Source organism: Lissotriton vulgaris, chromosome 1_1 (genome assembly GCF_964263255.1).
Source record: "Lissotriton vulgaris chromosome 1_1, aLisVul1.2, whole genome shotgun sequence".
Classification (NCBI taxonomy): domain Eukaryota; kingdom Metazoa; phylum Chordata; class Amphibia; order Caudata; family Salamandridae; genus Lissotriton; species Lissotriton vulgaris.
Window position 1 is genome coordinate 266,940,401 of NC_141685.1, and position 24,998 is coordinate 266,965,398.

Consider the following 24,998-nt stretch of genomic DNA (forward strand, 5'->3'; position numbering starts at 1 on the left):
GCTAGTACGCTTCCACATTGTCCTTCCCTGGTAGGTGTATGTCTAGCAGGTCTATTTTGAGAGGGATGGCCCATCTCCATATTTCCTGTGCTAGTTTCGATATCGGGGCTGATTGTGTTCCTCCCTGCATGTTGATGTAGAACATCGCTGTTGTGTTGTCTGTTTATCAACACTCTTTTGTCGTACAGCTTCGCCTGGAAGGCCTTTATTGCGAGGAAAACGGTCTTCAGTTCCAGGTGGTTGATGTTTTTGACCGCATCCGCTGGTGTCCACAGACCCCTCACTCTGTGTGTTTTCATATGTGCTCCCCATCCCTTCTGGGATGTGTCTGTGGTGATGGTCACCGTTGGGGTTAGAGGCCTCCCTTCTGTTATGTTCCCCTTGTTCCACCATGGTATCTCTTCTTGCACTGTGTGCGTTACAACCACTAGATCTTCCCAACGACCTGTAGCTTGTGACCATTGGTCCTGTAGCCATTCCTGGAATGGTCTCATGTGGAGCCGAACATTTGGCACTAGATGTATGCATGAGGCCATCATGCCGATAATTTTGCTTGCCGTCCTCACTGTCAGAGCTCACCCCTTCTGTTAGAGGCGCGTCCCCTTCAGCAGTGCCAGTCTTCTCTTTTTGCTGGGGAACACCTTGCTCTGTAATGTGTTGATCTGTGCTCCCAGGAAGATTTTTACTTGTTCTGGTTTCACTGAGGATTTCCCCCAGTGGATGGAGAATCCAAGGGCCATTAGTGTGCATGTCACTCGCTGTGCGTGCTGTTTGCATGTCTTGTATGAACTTGCTTTTATTAGCCAATCGTCCAAGTAAGGGTAAACGTGGATCCCTTCCCTCCTTAGGTGCTCTGCGACTGCGGCAAAGCACTTTGTGAAGACCCTTGGGGCGGATTTTAGTCCGAAGGCTAGGGTCGAGAACTGGTAGTGATCTTTGTTTATGGTAAATCTCAGCAGATGTTTGTGCCCCCTGTTCATTGGGATGTGGAGGTAGGCATCCTTGAGGTCTATGGTGACCATGAAGTCTCAGCTTTGTATCTGAGGAAGTACCTCTTCTAGGGACGTCATCTTGAATTTGTGCATTTTTATGTATTTGTTTAGGAACCTTAGGTCCAGGATGGGTCTCATTGTTTCGTCCACCTTTGGTACCAGGAAGTAAGTTGAGTACACTCCCCTGTTCCTTTCTCTGTAAGGTACTGGTTCGATAGCCTCCATTTGCAGGAGTTCCTTCGCTTCCTTTTGAAGTAGTTCTAGCTCCTTCTTTGGTAGCACCCTTCTTTTTGGTCTTTTGTTTGGCGGTGTTCTTTCCAACTCTATGCAGTACCCGAACTGAATGATGTTCAGTATCCATTTGTCTGTGGTTATTTTCTTTCACTCCTGGAAGAAGACGTTTATTCTTCCTCCCACTGGTGTTACATGCTCGCAGATGTTTAGTCCGTGCAACTCCTTGTTGTTGTAGCTGTGCTCCACCCTGGGAGTTTTTGCATGGGTGTGCACCTGTTGCGTGACAGAGTCACTTAGAGGTGGGTTGTTGTCCCCCTCTTCTATTCTGTTCACATCCATTTGCCCTCCCACGAAAGGACTGGCCCCTTTGCTGGTATTGCCAGGGTTGCTTCTGTTGCCCTTGTTGTGTTTGGGTGTCGCCCTGGTGGGACTGCTGGAATGCCTGGTGCGACGTGCCTGGCTGGTTTCCCCCTCTCCTGTTAGGTCTCCGTCACGGGTTGCCCCTCCTTGCTCCTCTGCATTGCAAGGCCCCCATGGATCTTGCAGTTTGGTTCTCTTTTTAAGGTCGAGCTGGTGTAACAGCGCAGCTGCGTCCAGCGAAGCATCTTTTGTTGTCCACTTCATGGGAATGTGAGACAGGGGATGGGCATGCGCAGGGGACTCTCCCATGTGAGGGCGCACGTTCACCCACACGCCGTGCACATCTCCTGTCCCACATTGCCAGGAAGCGGATAGCACGCACGCACACACATGCACATGCACACGCGCGCGCACACACACACACACATGCACGCACGTCCCCCTCCCACCCCACTCACAGGTTCACGTGCACACTCACAGCCCCCCTACCCCACTCACGGGCTCACTAGCACACACACACGCAAACCCCCCCACCACCTCACGGGCTCACGCGTACACACAGCCCCCCCCCGACCCCACTCACCGGGTCTATCGGACACCTCTTGTCCCGCGGTGGTGGCGGCTGCACGGGCTTGGTAGGCGGCGGGGGCAGGCACCGGCAATGTGCCTCGAGCCCCCTCCGCTTCTCTCCCCAGACTCATGGCGGCAGTGGTCCAGGCCCAGCAGTAGGCGGGGCTTTCCCTTAGCACGGGAGGGGAGCCCCGCTGGTTTTGTGCGCCTTGGGCTTGTTACAAACGTCACGTTTTCTGCCCAGCGGGACCGTTTGCGCACTCTCAGAAGGGAGCCACCGGTCATACCGTCGCTGTAAAGGTGTGAGCCAATGAAAGGACGCTTGCGGTTCAAACCACGTTTTCGAACCCAATCCGACCTGTCACAGTTGAGCTAATGCGCTGTCATCGAGGGTAGAATTGTGAAAATAAAAACGCATGTTGGCTGGGGTCTTAGCGGCGTTTGGTCGAAAGAGTCATGACGTCAATTGACGTATGCGTTCCCTCATTGGTGGGCGGCCGGGGTCTGGTGGCAGCGGGCCCTGTGATTGGTGTGGCTGTTGTGGTTGAGGGGGAGGCCGGAGCTCATCGCCCGCGCCAGGGCCAGCGCTCGAAGCAGCAGCCGTGCGTTGCGGGGTCGGAGCGCAGGCCACAGACATGCCGCGCAAGAAGCCGTTCACTGTCAAGCAGAAGAAGCAGCTGCAGGACAAGCGCAAGCGCAAGAGAGGAGTGACCAGCCAACCGCATGCCAGCACCCCTGGAGCACTGCCGAAGCTGACCAATGAGAGCCAAGCACCCCTATACACTCTGCAGATGTTGAGCAATGAGAGGCGAGCACACCCACTCCATGCCCAGCCGAGTGCTTGTTGTTAATGCACTTCGACCACTGCCTCACATAAGCCTGTCTATGCTTCATGTAGATTCCAGCCCCACCTACTTCACTAGAACTATCTTCCTTCAGCCTCTCAATGCGGGTATTTAGATCTACTCAAGAATCATCTCTCAGTGCTAGACGATTACTATCTCGTATTGTCCCCAATTTATACATATAAATTTCAACAATTTTTTTTACATATAGGGGTTTGTATTTCCGGCTTTGCTCAATAAACGGATGTTTACGTTCATCTTCAATTTTCAGGCTGTTTGAGTTGCTTTCTACTGCCGCTGATTTCTTTTAAAGAAATTCAGTTACAAATGCTCTGCCTGCAAAATAGATGAAGACAGCTACCTAAGGCCATCAACAGCACGTTACACATTCAAGGTCAATGTCACAATGTTATTCTAGGTGGGGTGGGGTTGGGAGGAGTTGGGCAACAGAGATAGAGTAAAACAATATTGCCACACGCTGTGAAAGAATCGGGCTTAAAAAACAGGACTCATAATTCAATTAAAGATTCATTCGAAAGTGCATAGAAACGCACATGGAAGGTGGAGGAGTGGAATGGAGGCTACAAAATTCATGTGAGATTGTATTATAATTGCATTTATGTAGTGTTTACTACCTCTGACGAGGCGGCTGAGCGCTTTTTCGGCGAGGAGCACACTACTCCGGATTGCGCACCACAGTTGACCACTTTACTCTTTCTCTTGCTAATGCAGGGCTGTGTCAGATATCTTTGGGGAGATGGTGGCTGGTAACAGCCCAGCTGTAGCATGCATTCCTGTTTCTGTTTTATGAAGTCTTCTCTTAATCAGAGTTGCTAAGGAGACAAAGTTTTATCATTTAGGCTCTGTTTTAGGACTGGAAGGAAAGAGCAAAGCCTTCCTATCAATAAAAACGCAATCAGAGTGTCACCCTCTTTTTGCTTCAAATTGCCTGACAAACAAAATGCCTTCTTAGACTTCAATGGGGTCACCCACTTTTGAAACCAAATTCAATTCAATTCAGCGATTTATATAGCGCGCTACATACCCAGAGGGTTTCAAGGCGCTTGGAGAAGGGTGGGGAGTTACTTGTCGAATATCCAGGTTTTAAGTTTTTTCTGAATGCTAGGTGGTTCTGAGTGAGGCGAAGGTGAGTGGGAAGTGAGTTCCAGGTTTTAGCCGCCAGGTAGGAGAAGGATCTTCCTCCCATGGTGGTTTTGTTGATGCGAGGTACAGCAGCAAGGGCTTGGTGGGAGGAGCGTAGCTGGCGGGAGGGCGTGTAGAAGGAAAGTCGTGTGTTGAGGCATTCGGGTCCAAGTTCGTAAAGTGCTTTGTGTGCGTGGGTTAGAAGGCGGAATGCTATCCTCTTATTGATGGGGAGCCAGTGGAGGTTTTTCAGGTGACCAGAAATGTGATCTTTACGCAGAATGTCTAGAATGAGTCTGGCTGATGCGTTCTGGATGCGTTGGGAGTTTTTTCTGAAGTTTTGCGGTGGTACCGGCGTAAAGGGTGTTTCCGTAGTCCAGGCGGCTTGTAACTAGTGCGTGGGTGACCGTTTTTCTAGTTTCAGTGGGGATCCAGCAAAATGTTTTTTTTGAGCATGTGAAGAATATTGAAGCAATTCACTCTAAAAACAAGCATTTGTAATGCAATAGGTCTTGCATTTGCATAAGATGAAGCTATTGGCATAGTAAATGATAATGCTTTTTCGTTATGTTTCAAAAACTAAAACATAAATAAAAGGCATTGTCATTTACAATGCCAATAGCTTAAACGCGAGACCTGTTGCATTGCAAATGCTTGTTCAGTTCGGAGAGCTTTTCACCCACTGGTGCCCCGAACAGTGTCTCACCGTTGAACGGGGTGTTCAGAATGTTGTGTTGCACCTCCGGCTTGAAGCCTGAGATCTTGAGCCAGGCTTGTCTTCTCTCCGTGATGCCCAGCATCATTAGCCTGCTGGACGTGTCAGCTCCGTCATTCTTCCCCTCCTCCACAAGGTGTGAAGCCCCTGTTGGTATTCTTGTGGGAGGTGCTTAAGTAACTGGCCCATCTCGCCCAGGATTTGGTACTGGTGCCTGTTCAGCAGAGAGTTGGAATTCACCATGCCCCAGTGCATTGCTGCATTCCTATCAATTTTTCTGCCCGTCAGGTCCATCCTTCTGCTTTCCTTGTCTGGGGGTGGCCCTGCTGCTTTCCTTGTCTGGGGGTGGCCCTGAAGTAATTGGCACATTCGCTCTATTCCTTGCGGTCGACGCAATGATGGAGTCTGCAGTGACCGATCCCTGAATGTAGGGTGGGTCCTTGGAGGAGTGCTTGTACTTCTCCGTTCAGGGAGTGACGGACTTGCAAGTTGCAGGCTCCTTGAAAGCCTCTCTACCCTGTGCCTTGATGCTTTCGGGTATGGGTAGATACTGCCTCCTAGTTTGTGTTGGTAGCAGTGTTTCCAGGAGGAAATCCGCCTTAGGCTTTTCCTCATCGAGTTTCACCCCCGAGGGGTGTTGCTGCATTTCTGACGACTGCATTGTATATTCCAATGTCATCAGGCGGCAAGGGCTTCGACGGATACGTGTCGACGCCTTCCTCTGGACTCTTGGTGTCGAGGTCCTGCCATTCCAGGTCTAGTCTCCGAGGATGCCGAGCCGAGTGTTGTCCTCTGGTCATCATCTGCCTTCTCCTCGTAGTAGTGGGCTTCCTCCTCTGGATCTTCCAGTGGTTCTGGGGTTTCCGACGCTCCTTCGACGTCGTACTCCTCTTCCTCATCTATCTCGACGACCAATAGCTTTGGTTTCAACGGAATTACAAAGCTCTTCATCCTTTCGTCGAATTCTCTCTCTTGCTGCAGGATGTCCTACATCTCGGCCTCAAGCCGTCTCTTCTTCTTCTCCATTTGGATGGCCTGTTCGGCGTCAAATGGTTCTGCTGTTCTCTTCGGTGGATATGTCGGCGCCGAGATGGGCTTCGGCGCCGAGATGGGCTCCGGGTCCTTTTCTTTCGGCGTCGAATGCTCCCTGTCGGGGACGCTTTTCGACGACCATGGCTGTTCGCCGGTCTTCAGCCCCTGGGAGTCCTTCTCGGAGGATCTGCTGGGCCTGGGTGCAGCCGCGTACGCCGAAGCTTTCGGCGCCGGTGCTTTCGAGGGTTTGCCCTTGTGTTTGAGAGTCTGGTTCAGACCGTCGAGAGTTTTTTGGGGCTTTAGTGGCCGTCGAGTCTCCTACCTTTTTAGGAGTCTTCTTATCGGTCTCTACGACCGTGTAGTCGTTGTCTTCTCCGGCGACGTTGTCTTCCTCGACGTTCGAGAGCCCCAGGTCTCGAAGGGATGGTGGCTGGCTCTTGCCCTGCATGCTAAAGTTAGCTCTTCGCTGGTGCTCTCTAACCCGGAGAGTCTTCGGCGTGAAGGCGGAGCAGGCATTGCAGTCCCTGCTCTCGTGGTTGACCGGTAGGCAGAGGTTGCAAACCGGGTGCTGGTCCTTCTGCCCCTATTTGTGGTGGCAGTTACGGCAGAATTTAAGTGGAGTGTTGTCCATGTCTTGCGTTCAGGGGGCCCCCCTGAGCGCTCATTCTCTGTCGGGCGTCGAAGTTCTCCTTCTCCTTCGTCATCCCCTTCGATGGTGTAGTTTCTTGTCGTCTTCAGCAATCCTCTTCGTCCAAAAAGTGGCTTTTGGCTTCTTTTTTTCTCCAAAAATCTGGAGCCCTCTCGGGAACGATCCAGACCCAACGGCGGAAAAAAGAATCTGAAGATGGCGCCCAAGGGTGGGAGCTTCCGCAGGAAGCGTGCCGACGTCACAGGAAGGACACCAAAAGGTGTGACGTTAACCCCCACCTAGGCTACAAAAAAAAAAAAAAACGAAAGAAAATAAAAGACTAGGATTCCGGACCCAACCACTAGACCGCAGAATAATGCACAGCATAGTGAATCCAGACAGATTCACGCTGCAAAGAGGCATTTCTTCACACGAACTATGGGTTTATATTCTGTATCCCTGTGGGCCACACTCCTAAGCTGTGTCTGTGTACCCTGACAGCATTCACCCCCCACCCACCCACACTCCCCCCAATGAGTGTCGGTGACCTCCCTCCATGGTTCTCGCTCCCATTGTGACTTGTACGGTTTTCCTCAATGTTGAGCATTGAATATATGTTTGAGATCAGACCTTTAGTGAATTAAGATTTAGATAGAACTGCTTCAAAGGCGGTGAATTGTCTGTTGGTTGCCATTTTGTTACACCCAGAGTGAATTTCGGCATATTGCATTCTATCCTGCTCAGTTAGCCTAAACCCATGTTTGCACTCCATACTCTTTACCCTTTGCAAACATGTCTATGACCATAAGACACTCACCCAAGGGCATCTTTCAAACCTTTTCCCTTCCAATGCTGGGGTAAAACTAGGGCTCTGATGCTGGGGGGGTAAACAGTGACGGGTGGGTGTGGCATCTCTTAACTGCCGCTCTGTCACATATCTTGTTCTAGCATAAACATAGAGATTGTGTGATATATGCTCTTTGGGGTGCTATGGCATATCACACAATGTTCTTCTTGACAGTGCCCGTCCAGTGTGTACCCAATGTTTCTTATTGGGGCCATTCAACAATGACCCATGGGATGTGCTGCATAGTAGTACTTTAATAGATCTAGGGACCCAATTCAAGATATGTAGAGCCAACAACTTCTGGCCAGGCCCGACACAATTTGTGCTTTCAGGGAGGGCAGTTATGTCCAGTCCAATTGGTAATTGTCCTTGAGATATTAATACCCATGTGTTCCATCTAAAGGGAGTATACGTTTTGAGAAGTTACATGTCGTGGCAGGGGGTTCATGTTGAGGAGTTCTGATTCATATTTATTACTTTATTTTGAATTCTAATATCTGCACAAATATTTTAAAAGCTTTTATGACATCAGGAAGGATAGTAGCAGGCTAGGCTAGTGTAAAAAGCATATCATATGCAAATAGAATTATTTTATGCTCAGTATGCTCCAAGTTACCTCCCCTAATCGCTGGCAATTTTCGTATGGGTGATAGCAGTGGCTCAGTGACCTGGGTGAACAACAATTGTGATAAGTGTCAGCCCTCCCTGGTCCATTGTCACAAATTAATTTCCTGAGAGGTTATGCGGTTTAACACGTGCTTTGTCTCTCAAGCTGTGGTAATTGGTCAGGATGTTTTCTATCATCACAAGCCCTGTTCTATGTAGGATACCTTCCAGGAAATCCCAGCTCACCCTGTTAAGCAAATTCTCTTCATCTAGCGTGAACTGGGTGGTCAGGATCCAGCTTGAGTTTCACTTTGTCTATTAGGCGGGCTACAAAGAGGCCCCAGGCGCCCACAATCTTCAGCATTTTCTTACATGGGGCAAGTATTGACCGGGCACCCATAATCTTCAACTTCAACAGAGGGAGAGTCAAGGCGATTGCTCTGCTGCTCTCCTACCCAGTCACACAGAGTCCACAAATTCCAAAGCCGCTTGAGCCCTCATCACCGCAAACATGCTGTTGCCTCAAGGGCTTCCCCTTTCAGGAGGTCCATCGAGTTGGGTGTCTCCTCCAGGACAGCTCATCTGTCTCCAGGCCTTCTCAGCGTCTGGCAGGCTCAGTGCTTCAGGCCCAGACTGAGGCCAGCGAGACCCAGACCACACAGCCACAACCTTGCCCTGAAGCTGAGGCACATTCCTTGGGGCCAGTTGCCCCCGCTACTACAGGACTGCTCACCGACAGGTGAAAGCCTCCCCTGCTGCCCTCTAGTGTGCCACCGCAGTACTGACTCAAAGTCACAGTGAGGCTGGAGCAACAGGAACTCAGTCTACTCAGTTGCCATCTTGGGGTGGAGTTCATATTCACCTTTAGATTTGGAGGAGCTCTGTTCACCTGCACAGGGGAAATGAGTGGACCCTAAGCAGGAACATTGGATATACTGCTTCAAGAGTTAGGACTAGACTCCAGCATTGAGGAAGAAAAGCCTGCTGTTGATTACACCTATTGAAAAGTAAGGACCATGCCCTCTGGTCTGAGAGTTGCCTGCACTGAAGAAGCGCTGGACATAGCTGCTGATATGTACTAAAGTGAGGATATACTGCCTACTGGGAGAGGCCTGCCCGAACCTGGAGTGCCACTTCACAGCCGGACATCGAGGGTCGCCTTGGAATGAAGAGCCTCATTGCCATGTTTATCTGCAAGAGTGAAAAGGGTTCCCAGCGCACGGTGTAGCCTCAGCAGTTATTAAGGTAGAGCTCATGAAACCTCAAGAGCAATCCACTAACCTTTGGTGGATTTGCCAACAGTGCTCTTTATTTCCATTAGAAGCCCCACTGACACGCATAGCTTACGATATTCCGTCATCAAAAGAGTAAAGCTCATTCATCACAACGAGCAAATGATCTTTGCTGGTTTTTGGGTTTTAAACGGCTTGATAACTGGGCAGGATTGGAGTTTCCGCCGAGGATGAGGATGCTCGTCATGAGCTTTACCCTTTTGATGGCTGAATTTTGTAAGCTTTGCAAGACAGATACGTAATTGGTCACAAGAAGACAAATTTAAGCAATTCAAGAAAAATAATTTTGAATGTACTAGGTATGAGGCCCTGAAGTAGCAACGTTTGATATTAAAACAGTTCCAAAACATGTGCTGCCCTATGTTCTATCTTCAGTGTTTATGAAATGTCTGAAAAACATTCTGACATATAGACTGAAACGTATTTTCAATACTAGGAGACGTCTGCCAGTGTTCTACTGCTGCTTTCTACAGAATTCTAATGAACAACTAGAGCGCAAATGTTCTGTATTTATGACAAAAGATGTCCTCTTGATGGAAACAAAGTTGTAAGACCTAAAGCATTTCCTTTAGAAATTAACAAAATGAGGGGTTCTTTTTGTCATCTGAATTCTGCTTAGTGTTCTAAAAAGCAAAAAAGGACACTTTCTATAAGCCAAATATCTTTCTCATCCATGTTAATAAAATATTGTGACATGCTGACTGAAACATGTACTTTCAACACAAGCAGAAGCCTCTCAGTCAGCTGCCTAGTGACCAACTCTAGCTTTACCACAAAGTTCTAATTAGCAACTAGAACACTAGCATTTTGTATTCAAGACAAAAGTGGGACATTCCTGACCGCCATTTTGTCGGAGTAGGAGCTGGTTAATTTAAAGCTTATCCTGAAGAGCAGGCTGAAGTAAACGAGCACTGAGATGTTAATGTAGGCATAAAACCAGAGGGCTAAAATGTGAGTGTGGGTTTTACTCATTTGAAGCATAATGTATTTTAAAGGGGCTAAAAATAGTTAAAGAGAGGCATCTACATCGGTTTACTCAGTCTACCCACCTCTGCAGTCACTTAACAACACCCAAATTTTAATATTTTAAAACAGTAACATTTCGATAGAGAAATGTGTGTGTGTGTATGTATACACATAAATAGTCTTTATAGTTAAATATGCTAATCAGATCTTAACTTACACAAGAAAACTTTAGAAATTACCTGACAGAACCAAACATTAAAATGACGTTATAGTTAGGTGTTGTAATACGGTAAAAACCTAACGTTTAAAAACTAAACTAAACTTTGAAAATCACCACTTCTAGTTTACTGACCTAATTGTAACTTGCAACCACGCCATGTACTGCTTACGACCTCCCAGCTGCAGTGATTCACCTTATGGATTCAGACAAGCCATCTCCCACAGATGATGCTTTCTCATAAATATATATATTGACGTCCCCACTAGGACATGATTTCTTCTTGATTTGGTTAAAACTTACGAGGCAGTTCCATAAGATGGAACTGTACCAGATCACTTATCCTGTTGTGTAGTTAGATGAGGATAACCCGTATTTCCTTAAAGTAGTATCACATACATTTTAATCCTTCCTTTGGAGAGAAAAAAGCTGCAAACACATTTTAACATAATTGTGTCACATCTATAAAAAGTGAATGGAATAAACTTAATTTGTTTCACTTTAACATTGTCGGGGTACTTTTAAAATACAGTCTGTCTGTGGTTTTACCAATGCGACAGTGAATTTTCTCCATTTTATCTTGGTGCAAAATCTATGAAATCTTGGCACTTGCAACAATATGTATAGGATGTCAGTGTGTGCTGTGTATCAGTTACATATACTTATTGCAGAAAAGTTAAAGACTCCTTGCTAGTGAGTATAACATCAGAAACAATCCTGGGAGAAGCAGGGAGCCTGGGTGCACAGCGTCCAACCACAAACTAGCATCCAGCCATGTGCCAGGCCACAGTAACAAAATGGCAGAACTTGTGAACACGTGTCCTTTATTGAGAAATACAGGTGGGGCCTGTGAAAGAGTGAAGCCCTGGATAGTGGCCACTGCATTTCTTCTCTTCTGTCACATGTCTGGTATCCTACGTTTTTTTATTTTTATGCTTTGGGTCAAAAGCCAGTCCACTAAATCTCCATCAGTTGTTCACTGCCCACGATGATTTCATTGACTCGTTTGGCTGAAAGAGAAGAACAAACAGCAGACTTGAGTATGGCGATTTTAATCACCCGCTCTCACATCATAACTTTATATTGATATAAACACAGATCATAAAAGTAGAACAAATAAAATCCTAAGACTCCACAATACCCCTACACAATACAGCCGCAAACTCACCCAAAGAATCATCAAATTTTGTAACGAAGATTTCCAAAAATATATCCAACATTTATAGAGCAATCAAATGTAATAAATGACATATTAAAATCGCGAAGTACAGCGCTCTATCCTGTATGGAATGGGCACCGGCCCAGTCACATAGATTTTAACAGCTGCCAATCTATCATTAGTCCCCTTGGGTGTTGTGTGGTAAGCCATGGCCATATAAAGTGACAGTGCGGCTATGCTTAAGGAGCAAAAGAAAGAGAGGGTACATCATTCATAAAGGATGACTACACAATACAAGGAAATGGCCTGAAGCGGCAATTGGACATGAACCAAGGGTTGCACCTAAAAAGTGCACTCTCTCTTGTCAAAGGTTGCTATCATGTGAAAAAGAGAGGACCAACTTGCCCCCATGAGTGCTTCTCCTAGGATGCTCTAGCATCATTTACGTGAACACATTTAGACCGCCAAATGAAGGCTGCCTGGAGGTACCTAGCAAAAGCGAGCACCAGCAGCCTCAAGGTGTCTGTTCTTTGGTTCCTAGTGGCCGCAATGTAACTCCTAACTCCCAAGGCCCTACATAGTGGCAAAAGCCATCTTTTTCTTTGGGAGGCATACGCTGGGCAGAAATGAATGGGGTAAATCTTCAAGAAGGCCCTTTCATGCGGAACACTCACTGGTCTTGTATTTCGCATTTGCCCACTTCGCGAAGAAAGCCATAATAGGTAGGGACTGGTATCCAAATTGTAAAAAAAAAATCTTAGCTAAAGGGGGAGTCATCTCATTGATCGTATCCCCGTTGTCGCGGGGTAACAGCTTAAACTCCAAAGAATTCAGGGTCAGGGTGCCTCTACTACTACCAATGGATTCTTCATATACATCTTGCCAGTAGGCCGATTTAATTACCATTTTGGAGCCAGGGGTGAGGTCTTCTGGTACTGCCCAAAAATATTCCAGTCCCAGTTTCCCAAGCGACGCATGTTGTACATGAGCAATGGCATGGACTAAGTACTAGGTAGGGCTAATAGATCTCTATGGGAATATATATAGGCTCTCAGAGCGAGTGAGGTCCAAATCTTATGCCAGTATTATAAGGGTCTGAGTTCAGCTTTCCAAGTGAGGTTCCTAAGTGCCAGATCAAAGTACAATGGAACTCGTGGCGTACTCTTTAGAAGCACCAATAGCTGCCCAATGAAGCTCTGCTCTGTGTGCCATAGAATGCTACAGTGATTGACATCAGTCAAGGTTCCTTCAGAAGGCTGAATTGTACACACTCAGGTAAAACAGCCTGCCGCCACAGGAATACAGGTTCATGACTAGTCAACCCCTGAGTGAAGGGGAACACCATTATGTGTAAATGAGATTCCCGCCGGACCCTTTTCACATGGACATTTTGCTTGCTTTTCTGTGGTTGAACCATCTCGTTTATTCAGGGTCTCATGTTTGAGGGTTCTGAGTCAAAGAATATTGGTGTCTGGTATTGAGTTTGCCAGCAATACCAGTCCATCCGAAGTGCACGTGCAGATTCCTGAAAGTGTGGCACACATGGAGGCTAGCCGGAATCTCGGATTCCAGTTGGTAGGTCCACTCAAAACCCATCCGTTAGGGGATAATGAGCCCGGAGTTGGGAAGAACCTACAGACCTGGTTTTACCTGGTCCTCTTCCCCAGATGTTCCTAAATCAGGGCTCCATTTCCTCTGCAGTTTACCACCTCTTTGGTGCGGCGGTGGTAAACTGCAGTGGGAGAATGCTGAGGGACAGATGGGGAGGGGAACTTGTTTGGGCCTGACCCACCTCTTCCTGTATGTTGCAGTACCACATGATAGTGGTGTTGTCCGTGAGCATTTGTACCAGCTTCTCTTTGACGGAAGGCAGGAAGGCTTTCAGCTCCAGAACGTTGATGTGGAGCCGGTGGTACTCCATGGCAGACCAAAGGCCTATGATCTCCACCTCTCCCAAATGGCCACCCCAAACGATTCATTTGTCACCACTGTCTGCTCCTGGTGAGAAAGGGAGAGAGGTGTGCTGCTGACCCAGTCGCGGTCCAGCAACCACCACTGCAGATCCTTTGCAGTCCCCTCCGACATAGGAACGTGGTTGGGGAGGTCTCCTTGTTGAAACGACAAATTGTTAACTTGTCCGCATCACAACTTTCCTGAACTACATGAGCCAGGACGGGTCAAACACCAGTGAGGAATGTTGTCACAAAGAGCACAGGCGTAGCGCCCAACAAGCAGCTGGTGTTGACAGATCAGAGGTCCAGGTTGGTAGCAGGGAAATCTTGCTTGCCACACGTTTCCACCTGATTCCCAGTTAGGGGGAGTGGTAGGAAACATGTTGGGATTAGACAGACTCATGGAGGCCTGCACCACAAGACTGTTGGGTGAAGGGTGCTGTGAAAGAAGGCAGTGTAGCCCAGAGCAGGACGATGACACCTGGCAATTTGTCTGTTGATAGGAGGGGCCAGAGCAAGGTTTGGCGCAGGCCCCTAATAAAGTGTCTACCAGCACCTCATTGATTGGAAGAAGAGGATCAGCAGGGCCTCCGTAAGAACATTAGATTTACCTCCATAGTAGGGAGCTGGTGGTCAAGAACATCGACCATCGTATATGCATAACCACAAGCATAAGGAGCAGATTCCTCTGTGGCTGGTCCATGTAGAGATTTTAAAAAGCTGTCTTTAGAGAGGTATAGAGGCCAATGGCCACCTGCAAGTCTCGTACCAATTGTCATCATTTTAGATCGGAGTGAGCTCATCTCCCTAGTCGGTACTGGAATCAGTGCCAAAGAGAGAATGCAGAAAGGGCTGCCTCCTTTTAGGGACTGGTATATCCAGGGGCTAAGAGGTACCTCAGGCGGGATTAGGTGTTACTTCAGTTGAAGTTGGATCAGTGCCAACTTTATGTCGGAGGGGGGGTATTACGAAGAGGGCTGATTTGGTGCTCTACCCACGCGGAGACACCAATTGGGTCCGGCACAGTTCTTGAGGCCAGAAGCGAGGTCGGAAGCCCAAGTTGAACTTGGAGGGTCCAACTGGCACAGGGTGAACCCACCGGCAGTACACTAGATGGAGGGCCTCTAAGCTCCTTGTGGCCTGGAGGCATGCTAGAGGGAGCCGGTAAAAACCAAGAGCGTGGCTGTATGGAACTCTTCGACCTGAAGCATTGTGGCATTTGGCCTCGAAAACTCAGGTTGCGCTGGCACGCGCTGCGAGATTGGCTCCGAAGTCGTCTGATTTTGGGATCGAGATCAGGAGGAGTGGCACCACCCTCACGCCTACCCAGTCGCAGCTCGATCCTAGATACCATAAACATACTTGGTGGGGATCTGTCGCAGACATTTGTTTGCGACAGTCACTTCAGGGCTTGAAACCTGTAGTTTTTGGGTGGGACACTCCTTGCACATAGAGAGAACTTGTATTTGAAAGACACAATGGAAGCTCTGGGTAAACGTCTGGTAGTGTGAAAAGAAACGAACGAATGTTGGCGCACTGGAGTGGCGCTTATATAGGCCATGCACATCATTTCTGTAGCAGAGCGGCGTTTGCGCAGAGCTGCAAGGTGTCACTTTCCTGCATGCAGAGGTACTACTGAAAAGTTTCCACATCCAGTCTGATACCTGGGGAGTATTCAAAAGATGAGGAATCTGTGGCTAGAATTCTCTATCAGAACGGCTAGTTTCTAAACGATATCACATGGTAGTCGAGCTTAGCCTGAGGGGTCTGTCTAAAACTAATGAGAAATGGGAGTTGGGTTTGGGGAGTCATCCGTCTGATGTACAGTGGAGGCACTGCTCTCAGCAAACCCAGAGGCTATCTATTAATGGCTGTCACAGAGCAATTTATTATAAGTTTCAGCATTGGGTCTATTACATCCCGACAGCCTCAGGGACATGAAACTTCACTCAGATGAGTGGTGCGCCCATTGTGTACACTCAGAGTGAGGAAATATAAATTTTATGGTCAAGATATGTTCCCTAACGTGTACCCCACCGTCTCCATGTACCAGCTTAAAGTGCATGTAACTTCCCTCCTGTGCCAGCTATGAAGACGCAAATACATTTGCGTCCAACGTTAACATGTCCTCTTTTAGATCCACCCTGAATGGGTTGAATAGTCCGTTCCTAAGTATGCCATGCCAACGTCTTTTTGTGGTGTACTCTGCACGTTTTTCAGCTCTGGCGAAGTAGGCCTCTGAATTCTGCCATCGAGCTTTTTCCTGCCTTCTGACTCTGAACGCCTCAGCCTGGGCGGCCTCTGTACCCGTGACCTCTGCCTTACTCCCTGTGCGGCTCACGGCGCTTAGCTTAGCCTGCTGCCTGCCAAGACTGTATTCAACCTTCGAATTATCTGTTCCGCTCCTCGAAAATGCATTCCTGCCTACTAGTTTAAGTAAACATTCCCCCAGCTGCAGAGCAAAGGGCCCGGCCTCACTGTCTCCGTGCAAGTAATTCATATCCTCTGTTACCATGGAAGGCCCATGCCCCCTCGCTTCTCATGCAGACACTTAGACGCTTATACACGCACTCACAGTCAGTATAGAATAGCTTCTGCCCCAGAGACCTTTTCCCTCTAGATAATATGGTTCCCAAACATCAGATATCAGATATGATATAGGTACGAGTTGATCTGACATGCCAGACTTCTGTCTCTTTCCGCCAGTGTAAATGTCAAGTCCCCTGCACCCTCCAGCTTCATGTCAGTCACGCGTCATGCAGCTGCGCCCGCATCCAGGCCTAAGATTTCTGCTGACATTACAAGATTCTGCTTTGTTGCCGCCCACTTGTGACACCTACCTGTGACGTTTCTAGCACACACCTCTATGTTCACGCCTAGTTCACGCCTTCTAATTACGTATCACTACCACGTGTGTGTTTTATCTTGTTTCTCTCAGCTGTTACGCCTACTGTATTGGTTTCTATAATGTGACTTAAGTATATAAGCTATGTATTGTCAATAAAATATTGCTCTATCCCTTCCTACACCCCAGTGGTGGTAGGAACATGATATCCGGTCTGGTACCATTCCTTTTTAAGGAATAAAACCCCTAAGAACTCTAACACCACGGACTCTGCCTCTTTCTTTCCGATTGAGTTATTTTTGATTAAGTACTTACCTGCATAGAAATTAGGACGGTAAATCAAATATTTACCACATTATTTTGGCGCCCGAATAGGGACCCCTCCCCCACCCCACGCGCCGGTTGGTGCGTTGCAAGCTCTGTCCCCTGCCATCAGTTAGACGGAACTACGCGTACTGGCAGGATTTCCTGTATCTCCCTCTGGCCCACAGAGGTGACGAAGACTGCGATCAGCACCCAGACGAGGCGGTGAGGAGTGCGGAGGATCCCGACCAGAGCCTAGCCGAAAGAAGCAAGGTCCGAGGTGTCAAGAGGCCCACCAGTTTCCGAAGTATCCACGTGTCGAGTCGAGTCCAGTCCAGTCCGGTCCAGTCCAGTCGAGTTTTCCGAGGCCTTCTGTTTTCCGTGCTTCCCGGTGAGTACCATTGCTGGGACGTATCTAGACGGGTGCATTATTATGTATCCGGTAAAGACGGGTTTGGGTACACAAACACGGTCTGCACTGTTTTAGACAGTGTATCTGTACTGTTTAGCAGTATATCAGTTATTCAAGTTCTTGCACTGCCGTCGACAGTGTATCTGTGCTGTTTAGCAGTACATCCAGTATCTAGGGTAGAGAAATATGTTCAAAATGTTTTTCATGTGATTAATGTCGTGGTATGAGTGACTGTTTAATGTACATTATTGTGTTTTGTGTAACTAGTCCAGAGTTAAGTAGCAAGGATTAAGTATACAGTACTAAGTAAACAAGATGCAGTTTTTCAATAAGTTAAAGCAGATAGGAACTAGGAAAGGGATACTAGAGGAAGAAATTCCTATCCCCCCTAGGGACACGCCTGGAAATTTCATGTACCATAAGCATGGCATAGACGCCATATTGTATCTATATTTATGGGCCGATTATACTAAGCACCTAGAAGAAAGACACAGGTGGCCCGTTACAGGAACATGGGATGCCGAGTGCATCCTTAAGGTAGAAGAAGCACTATGGAGAAAGAAAGCCAGACAATCCCAGAAAGATGCCATAGAACTGTGGCGTAAGGAATCACATAAACGTGCCGAAAAGGAACTCCGTAGAGAAGACAGACTTAGAGAGGCGCCGGATAAAGTCCGAGAAAATGAATTAGTTATTGAAGGGATTCGAGTAAAAGCAGAACAAGTAGACCGTGCACGAAACAATCTTGTAAATGGCATGTACTTAGTGGCCGAGGGTTCGCCTGAAGCCACTTCAGAAATACCGAAAGATCTGCCGCCACCATTGGTTCCAACTAAAGTAAATCACAGGACTACTAAGGACATATTTCTGAATTCCTATCTAAACGATGTAGCACCCGCTTACACTGATTCACGCGCCCCGCCTACTGACGGTGACGGGGACGGAGGTGGCAACCCGCCTCCAGACCATATCCCGCCATTACCGCAACATCAAAGTTCCCCCGTCCGACAGCCTGTCGTCCCTCCACCCCCACCACTTCCCACACCTAAGGTTAAGATACCAAATCCGTTTCTGCCTGATCCTACTAAGAGACAAGTTCAAGTACATATACAGACTCCACAGAGGGATAATGCCCAAGCCTCTGCCCCAGGAGGTGCGACCGGGGGTTACCAGACCCCGCCAGCAACACACAGATTACACCTTAGGGACATGCAGAAGCACCCGACACTCCAATCACCCCGTCTCGACATACTCAAAGAACAGCTTCCAGTTTGCAGATACGATCCAGTACCCGGTAAAGAAGATAGGAGGTTGATAGCATCACTACGCTTACAACAAGCTACAGATTACCTAGTGTTATTCTCAGGGATGACCGATCACCTAGATAGAATATATCATTTTGTCCAGACTGGGGAAAATCCTGAAAGTATTAAGGAGGCCCTGGCACATCAGAAAGTTGACACTAAACCATATATACTACGTTTTTTCATAAATTGCTTAATAAGAGACCGAGACAGGCCAGAGACAGACCAGGATGAAATGGAAGCACTAAACAAGTGGGGCCAAAATATATCCGAAGGAAAACATGATAAAGTGAATTGTATAGCTAGTATGTACAAGAAAATAAGAAAGGCAGTAATAGAAATGCACGAAAAAGAAAAAGAAAATGCCTCCTCCGAGGAGGAGGAAGGACCTGAAGAACCAGAAACAACTACAGATACGATAGCGTATGTAGGTAAGGGAACTTACCTTAGGAAAGGTATTCGTCCAGAAAGCAAGAGAGTTTTTCTCTCTGGCATAACAAAACCGAATTCTCCTGAACATCAGTTTCAAGACACTGATAAAATGCTTCGAGAACGAATGGGGTACCATGTACTCAATTCTATGGATGAACAAGAACTAGCCCGGTCAGCAGTAATATGGGCTGACAATCCTAATATATACAATGATGACACAGTAGCGCAGACATTTCTGAACCTACCCCCAGACGAGCAGAAATTAGCAGGTACATATATGATTCAGCACCTCCTCACGTTATACCGAAATCAACATTCTGATCCAGGTCCCTTACACGATACATTAGAAGCACTACTCATGGATAGATGGAGAGGCCTAAGTACCAAGTTAATTCAAATAATTCTAGAACAACGGCACAGATATAACACTTTCTTAGGCCCACAACATGTTTCCGCTCCGCCCCCAGAAAGGAAAATGTATCATATGGAGCGTCTTGAAAGACAGAACCCATTACGAGAAGTACATCCAGTTATGGGTACCGATAATACCTTGAAATGTGTGTATGTATACGCACCTCTGACCAAGTTAGAACTATTGGAGATGAAGAAACTATTACCCTGTCACGATAAAGACCCTGCAGGTTTTCATAGGGAACTTAAAGACATGTTACTGATGGGAGATTACACATATACTGATGTTATGAAAGTATTAAAGGTATTGTTGCCCACAGGCATCTACGAGAAACTCAAGGAAAGAGAGTGGGAGGTGGGAGACAAAAAGATTATATGGACAGAAATAGAAGACGAGGAAAAACTTCGTACCCCAGGGCTAGGCCTTGGGGAGAAAGCTAAAGCATTACCAGGTTTAATAGTACAGGTCTTGCCAAGATTATTGACAACTAAAAAGGAAGACTGGGACGCAATCTCAGCCTGTAAACAGAAACACGATGAAGATACTAGTGACTTCTATTCCAGATTCGAGAAATGTTTCATTATTAATAGTGGCCTGAAACCAGGTAGCGAATCGTACCCGCATCTTTTTGTAACGAAATTAGTTGAGAATTCCCTGACATCAGTTAAGAACCGGGTATACAAAGTTGAAAGCACACGGCAAGCAAATACGCCATCCCAGATGTTACAAATGTTACAGTATCACCAGAACAGAATTAGAGAAGAACAGGATCATGAACAGAAACGCATGAAAGACACGAAAATGAAAATGTTAGTGGCCCAGTCGGTTCCAGCCGACGGCCAGAGAAAGGGTACGACCCAGACCCAGAATTCAGCGGCTCCCGTTAAGGGGACATGCAACTATTGCAAGCAACCAGGTCACTACGTACATGAATGCCCAGTCCTGAAACATAATATATCAACAGGAAAAACTAAAGAAAGACCGCGTCCGCCTAGACAAGACCAGGTCCAGCAACAGACTTCACAGAAGATCCAGCCCATGCAGAATACACAGCCTATGCATGTTTCACCACATACAGCACAGACAGTAGCGGTACCACAGTCACAGCCACAGCCCATTGCCGCGACTCAGCAAGTCTCACAACAGATGTACCAGTATGCCCAATCTGATTACCCCGATTATCCACGATACACATGAAACAGCCTAGAGAGGGAGGGTGGCTTGCCTCTTATTGAGATTCCTGTAGATCAAGAGGGTCCTTATGTACACAGTCAAGTATTGGGAAAAGACAGAAAGTTTTTAATTGACACAGGGGCAAGTCGCACAACAATCAGCCATGATGAAGTCCCAGGGGCACCCCTCTCAGGCTCACAGAATGTTTCCCTTGGTTTTTCAGGACAACCTATTGTAAATGAGGTATCGAAACCCGTCCCCCTGGCTGTGGGTCCATTATCACGTGTTACAGACCTGTTACTCACGAAATCATGTCCAGAAAACTTGTTAGGAATAAAGACACTGAAGGCTCTAGGAGCCGTGATATGTTGTTCTCCGGAAGGAGTTAGACTCTTTTTGCGAGATTTCAAGGGTCACTATGTATTACGAGAGTTTGATGTCAGATTGAAAAATGTACCGGATCACTTGTGGGCACAAGGCCCCACCGATGTAGGTTGCATGCACATTACACCATACCGTGTTACACTCAAGCCAGGTGTTGTTTTGCCCCGAATCAGACAATACAAGTTACCACCCGATGCTGTAGTGGCTTTACTGGAAATCATTGAAGAGCTCATTGCCCAAGGAGTGGTCGTAGAGACCGACTCCAATATCTGTAATTCCCCTATCATTCCGATTCTTAAACGTACTGATCCCAATGCACCGCCAGTATATCGGCTGGTGATTGATTTACGAGAACTGAATAAATGCATTGTACCACAGTACCCTGTGGTTCCCGACATCTCATCCTTATTGACTGCTATAGATTCAGAAGCAACGTTCTTTACTGTAATTGACCTCAAGAACGCCTTCTTTAGTGTGCCTATTGACCCAGAGAGCCAATATCTCTTCGGATTCAGTTTAAATGGACGAAGTTTCAAATTTTCACGCGCACCTCAAGGATTCACAGAAAGCCCCAGCATCTATAGCCAAGCACTGAAAAGACAACTTGATTGTATCATAATGCCAGTTAATACCGCCTTACTACAATACGTCGATGATCTGCTGATCACCGCACGAAGTGAACCCGAATGTGAGCAAGCATCACTGACAGTTTTACATTTTCTGGCTGACTAGGGACACAAGGTGTCTCCTTCGAAGCTACAATTCTGTGTTCAGCAAGTTGTGTACTTGGGTCACTTGCTGTCCAAAGTGGGGAGACAGCTCACTCCTGACCGTATCCAGTTAATTGTAAATATGCCACAACCCCAGACACAAAAGGAAGTGCGGGCCTTTATAGGCCTCACCTCGTACTGCAGACAATGGATTCCCCAGTATGCATTTCTAGCTAAACCACTCATTCAGTTGACAACACAGGAGGCAGCGACTTCGACTGCCCTTCCTTGGACTCAGGAACATACACAGGCCTTTGAAGAATTAAAGAAAGCTTTATGTCAAGCACCAGTTTTAGCGACACCATGTTACAGCAAACCTTTTACACTTTTTGTTACAGAACGTGATGGTACAGCGTTGTCTGTCCTCACTCAAGACCAAGCAGGTTCACATAAGCCTTGCGCTTATTTTTCAAGTACATTGGATTCAGTAGCCCAGGCACTCCCTGCGTGCTTAAAGTCAGTTGCAGCGACAGCTTTAGCAATCAGACAGAGCGACTCAATTGTTTTAGGACATCCATTAACAGTACAAGTTCCACATTCTGTAGAGGTTCTTTTAAACAGAACTCAGACTCAGCACTTGACTATAGCACGACTGACAGGTTATGAATTGACGCTATTCCAGCCACACATAGAAATCAGGCGCTGCAGCATTCTAAATCCCGCAACATTGTTACCTTCGAGTATGACTAATTCAGCCCCGCATGATTGTATAGAGATCATTAATGCAGTAACCAAGCCTCGACGAGACTTAACAGATGTTCCATTGACAAATCCAGACCTGACACTTTACGTGGATGGTTCATGTATGAGAACAAGTACAGGAGAATTAGTGGCCGCATATGCAGTGACCACGGAAACTGAAGTTAAAGAAACATATCGTATTGATACACTGTCCGCTCAAGCAGCAGAGCTCATTGCTCTGACCCGAGCCTGTATACTAGCCAAGAACAGAAATGTTAACATATACACTGATTCCCGTTATGCTTTCGGAGTTGTACACGACTTCGGAGTGTTATGGCAAGAACGAGGTTTCTTGACCTCTCATGGTGCCAAGATCCAACACGGTCCCCTCATTCAAGCACTGTTAGAAGCAATACATCTGCCTTCAGGCATATCCGTCATGAAGTGTAAAGCACATACTAAAGCTACGGATTCTGTTTCCCAGGGTAATGACCTGGCAGACCAGACAGCAAAGCATACAGCATTGACTCACACCCAGACTACTGATGCTACAAAGACAATAGTACTGACACATTGTATGACAGTTAGGGATCCCACCCTAGATGTAATAGATATTCAGACACATGCTACTCCAGATGAAATAAAGAAATGGACTGAACTAGGAGGGATCCAGACAGATCAAGGTTGGATGACGAAGGGAAAATCTACATGGTTTCTCCCCGACTCTATGGTTCAAGTCATAATAAATACAGCACATAGTCCAGCACATCTAGGAGAGAAAGCGATGTTAGACAGTTTACAGAATCTCTGGTATAACAAACACTTACGAGCAGCAGCAAAACAGAAAGTGCGTACTTGCATGATCTGTTGTCAGTTCAATCCAGGTAAAAGCGTCCCTGTAGAGCAAGGTGGATTTCATCCTCCCGATCACCCTTTTGAAGTCCTCCAGATGGATTATATCCAAATGGACCGTTGTCGAGGATTCAAATATGTCCTCGTAATTGCTTGTGCACTTTCCCGTTGGACCGAAGCATATCCAGTCCCAGATTACACTGCTCCGACCACTGCCAGGCAGCTGGTTCGAGAATTCGTCCCACGGTACGGCTTGCCTCGTGTCGTGTACTCAGATAACGGACAGCCATTCTCATCTGAGCTCATGAAACAGGTTTCCCTGCTGCTAGGATATCAGTGGAGATTCCATTGTGTCCGACATCCCGAAGCCGCTGGCCTTGTAGAAAGGCATAACCAGACACTAAAAACACGCCTTGCTAAAGTTTGTAAAGAGAAAGGGGTCGACTGGATAGTCGCCCTGCCAGTTGCATTGTTCTATATGAGAATGGTCGCCCATTCAAGATCAGGACTATCCCCGTATGAAGTGGTCTTTGGCAGACCACCGAATATGTGGGGGACGCCCATCCCTAAGAAAATAACCGATGTTGATTGTAATATGCTGACAGATTACCTTGCCTCCTTGATGTCTGCACTCCAATCATGTCGTTCACAGGTTGCCGCAGCCTTCCCTGACAACACTGATGTAAAGCCACACGATGTCCGCCCCGGGGATACTGTGCTAATTAGGAACTTCGACAGGAAAAGTCCGCTGGAGCCCCGCTGGAAAGAGCCGAAGACCGTCCTTCTTACAACGCGGACCGCTATCAAGGTGGAAGGCCGAAAGGGGTGGATCCACACGAGTCATATTAAAAAATGTAATGAACTGTTGCCAGAAACAGACTCGTCCACCCCCTCCAAAGACTGCATCGAACCTAGTGACTTTAAAATTCCCAAACAAGAGAAAACTCCCCAAGAGGAGTATCGAATGAAACTTCGATCTAGCAAGTCAGACAGTTTAATTGTTTAAGTCCTCCCCTAGGTGAATCGGTTAAATAGTTTCTGACATGTATCCCCTAGATCGAGATAGAGAGAGAGAGAGACAACTCAAGAAACGTACATATTGTAAATCACTCCGCAGTCACTGTATAGTGACATTATTGATTATGTTTTTTCTAAGTCTTCTGATTATTGTTGCCAGTATATTGCTTCCCATATATTACCCTATCTTCAAGCGTGAACAATCTGCTTACAATGTCACTGCCGAACATTCTTTTAGTGAATTACCTCCCCACGAACTATCTTACAGACTTGCGCTGCGCAACAACACATTCATTAGTATGTTACATCACTCCCATCAGACTAACAACGCTACAAACTGCTGGATATGTGGCCGACTCCCTCCCTATCAGAAATACAAGGGAGTTCTGCCCCTCTTTCCGTACCCGTTCACTCACAATGGCTCCTGTGGTGCATGGTTTAGAATAATTAATTCCTTTGATCCTGATATTGCTGTTTTCAAAGGAAACTGGGTTTGGGGAAACTTGAACTTAGTTCTGCTTAACGCCTGTTATCCTGACAAGAAGGGACTACCCATTAGAATAGGAACTGATCTAGAAAATGAAGTATATGGATTAGGTAATTATACAATTAACCTTATGATTCTTACTGTCGAATCCGAAGCTGCACCAGTTCTCCCTGCTATGTCAGTATTACCAGTTACCGGCGACTTATGTGTCAGTAAGAAGGGTTCAGTACACTTAGGTCATAGTAAATGTACTACTGTGGTCGAATTCAGTGACCAAGGCAAATCTTCCTTTAGAGCTACCCGTCATTCCTACTTTGTTTGTGGCCATACTGCATACATACGCTTACCTCCAGATTGGGATGGTACCT

General features: G+C 46.9%; 1 protein-coding gene across 1 annotated transcript in view; it reads right to left on the minus strand.

Annotated features, from left to right (window-relative positions):
• Positions 1-11,254: 11,254 nt before the first annotated feature.
• Positions 11,255-24,998, minus strand: part of EIF2B3 (eukaryotic translation initiation factor 2B subunit gamma) — a 479,361-nt gene continuing 465,617 nt past the window's right edge. The window contains exon 12 of the mRNA XM_086952297.1: positions 11,255-11,457. Coding sequence (XP_086808423.1) covers positions 11,405-11,457 — 53 coding nt within the window. The 3' untranslated portion in view covers positions 11,255-11,404. The remainder of the gene's footprint in view (positions 11,458-24,998) is intronic.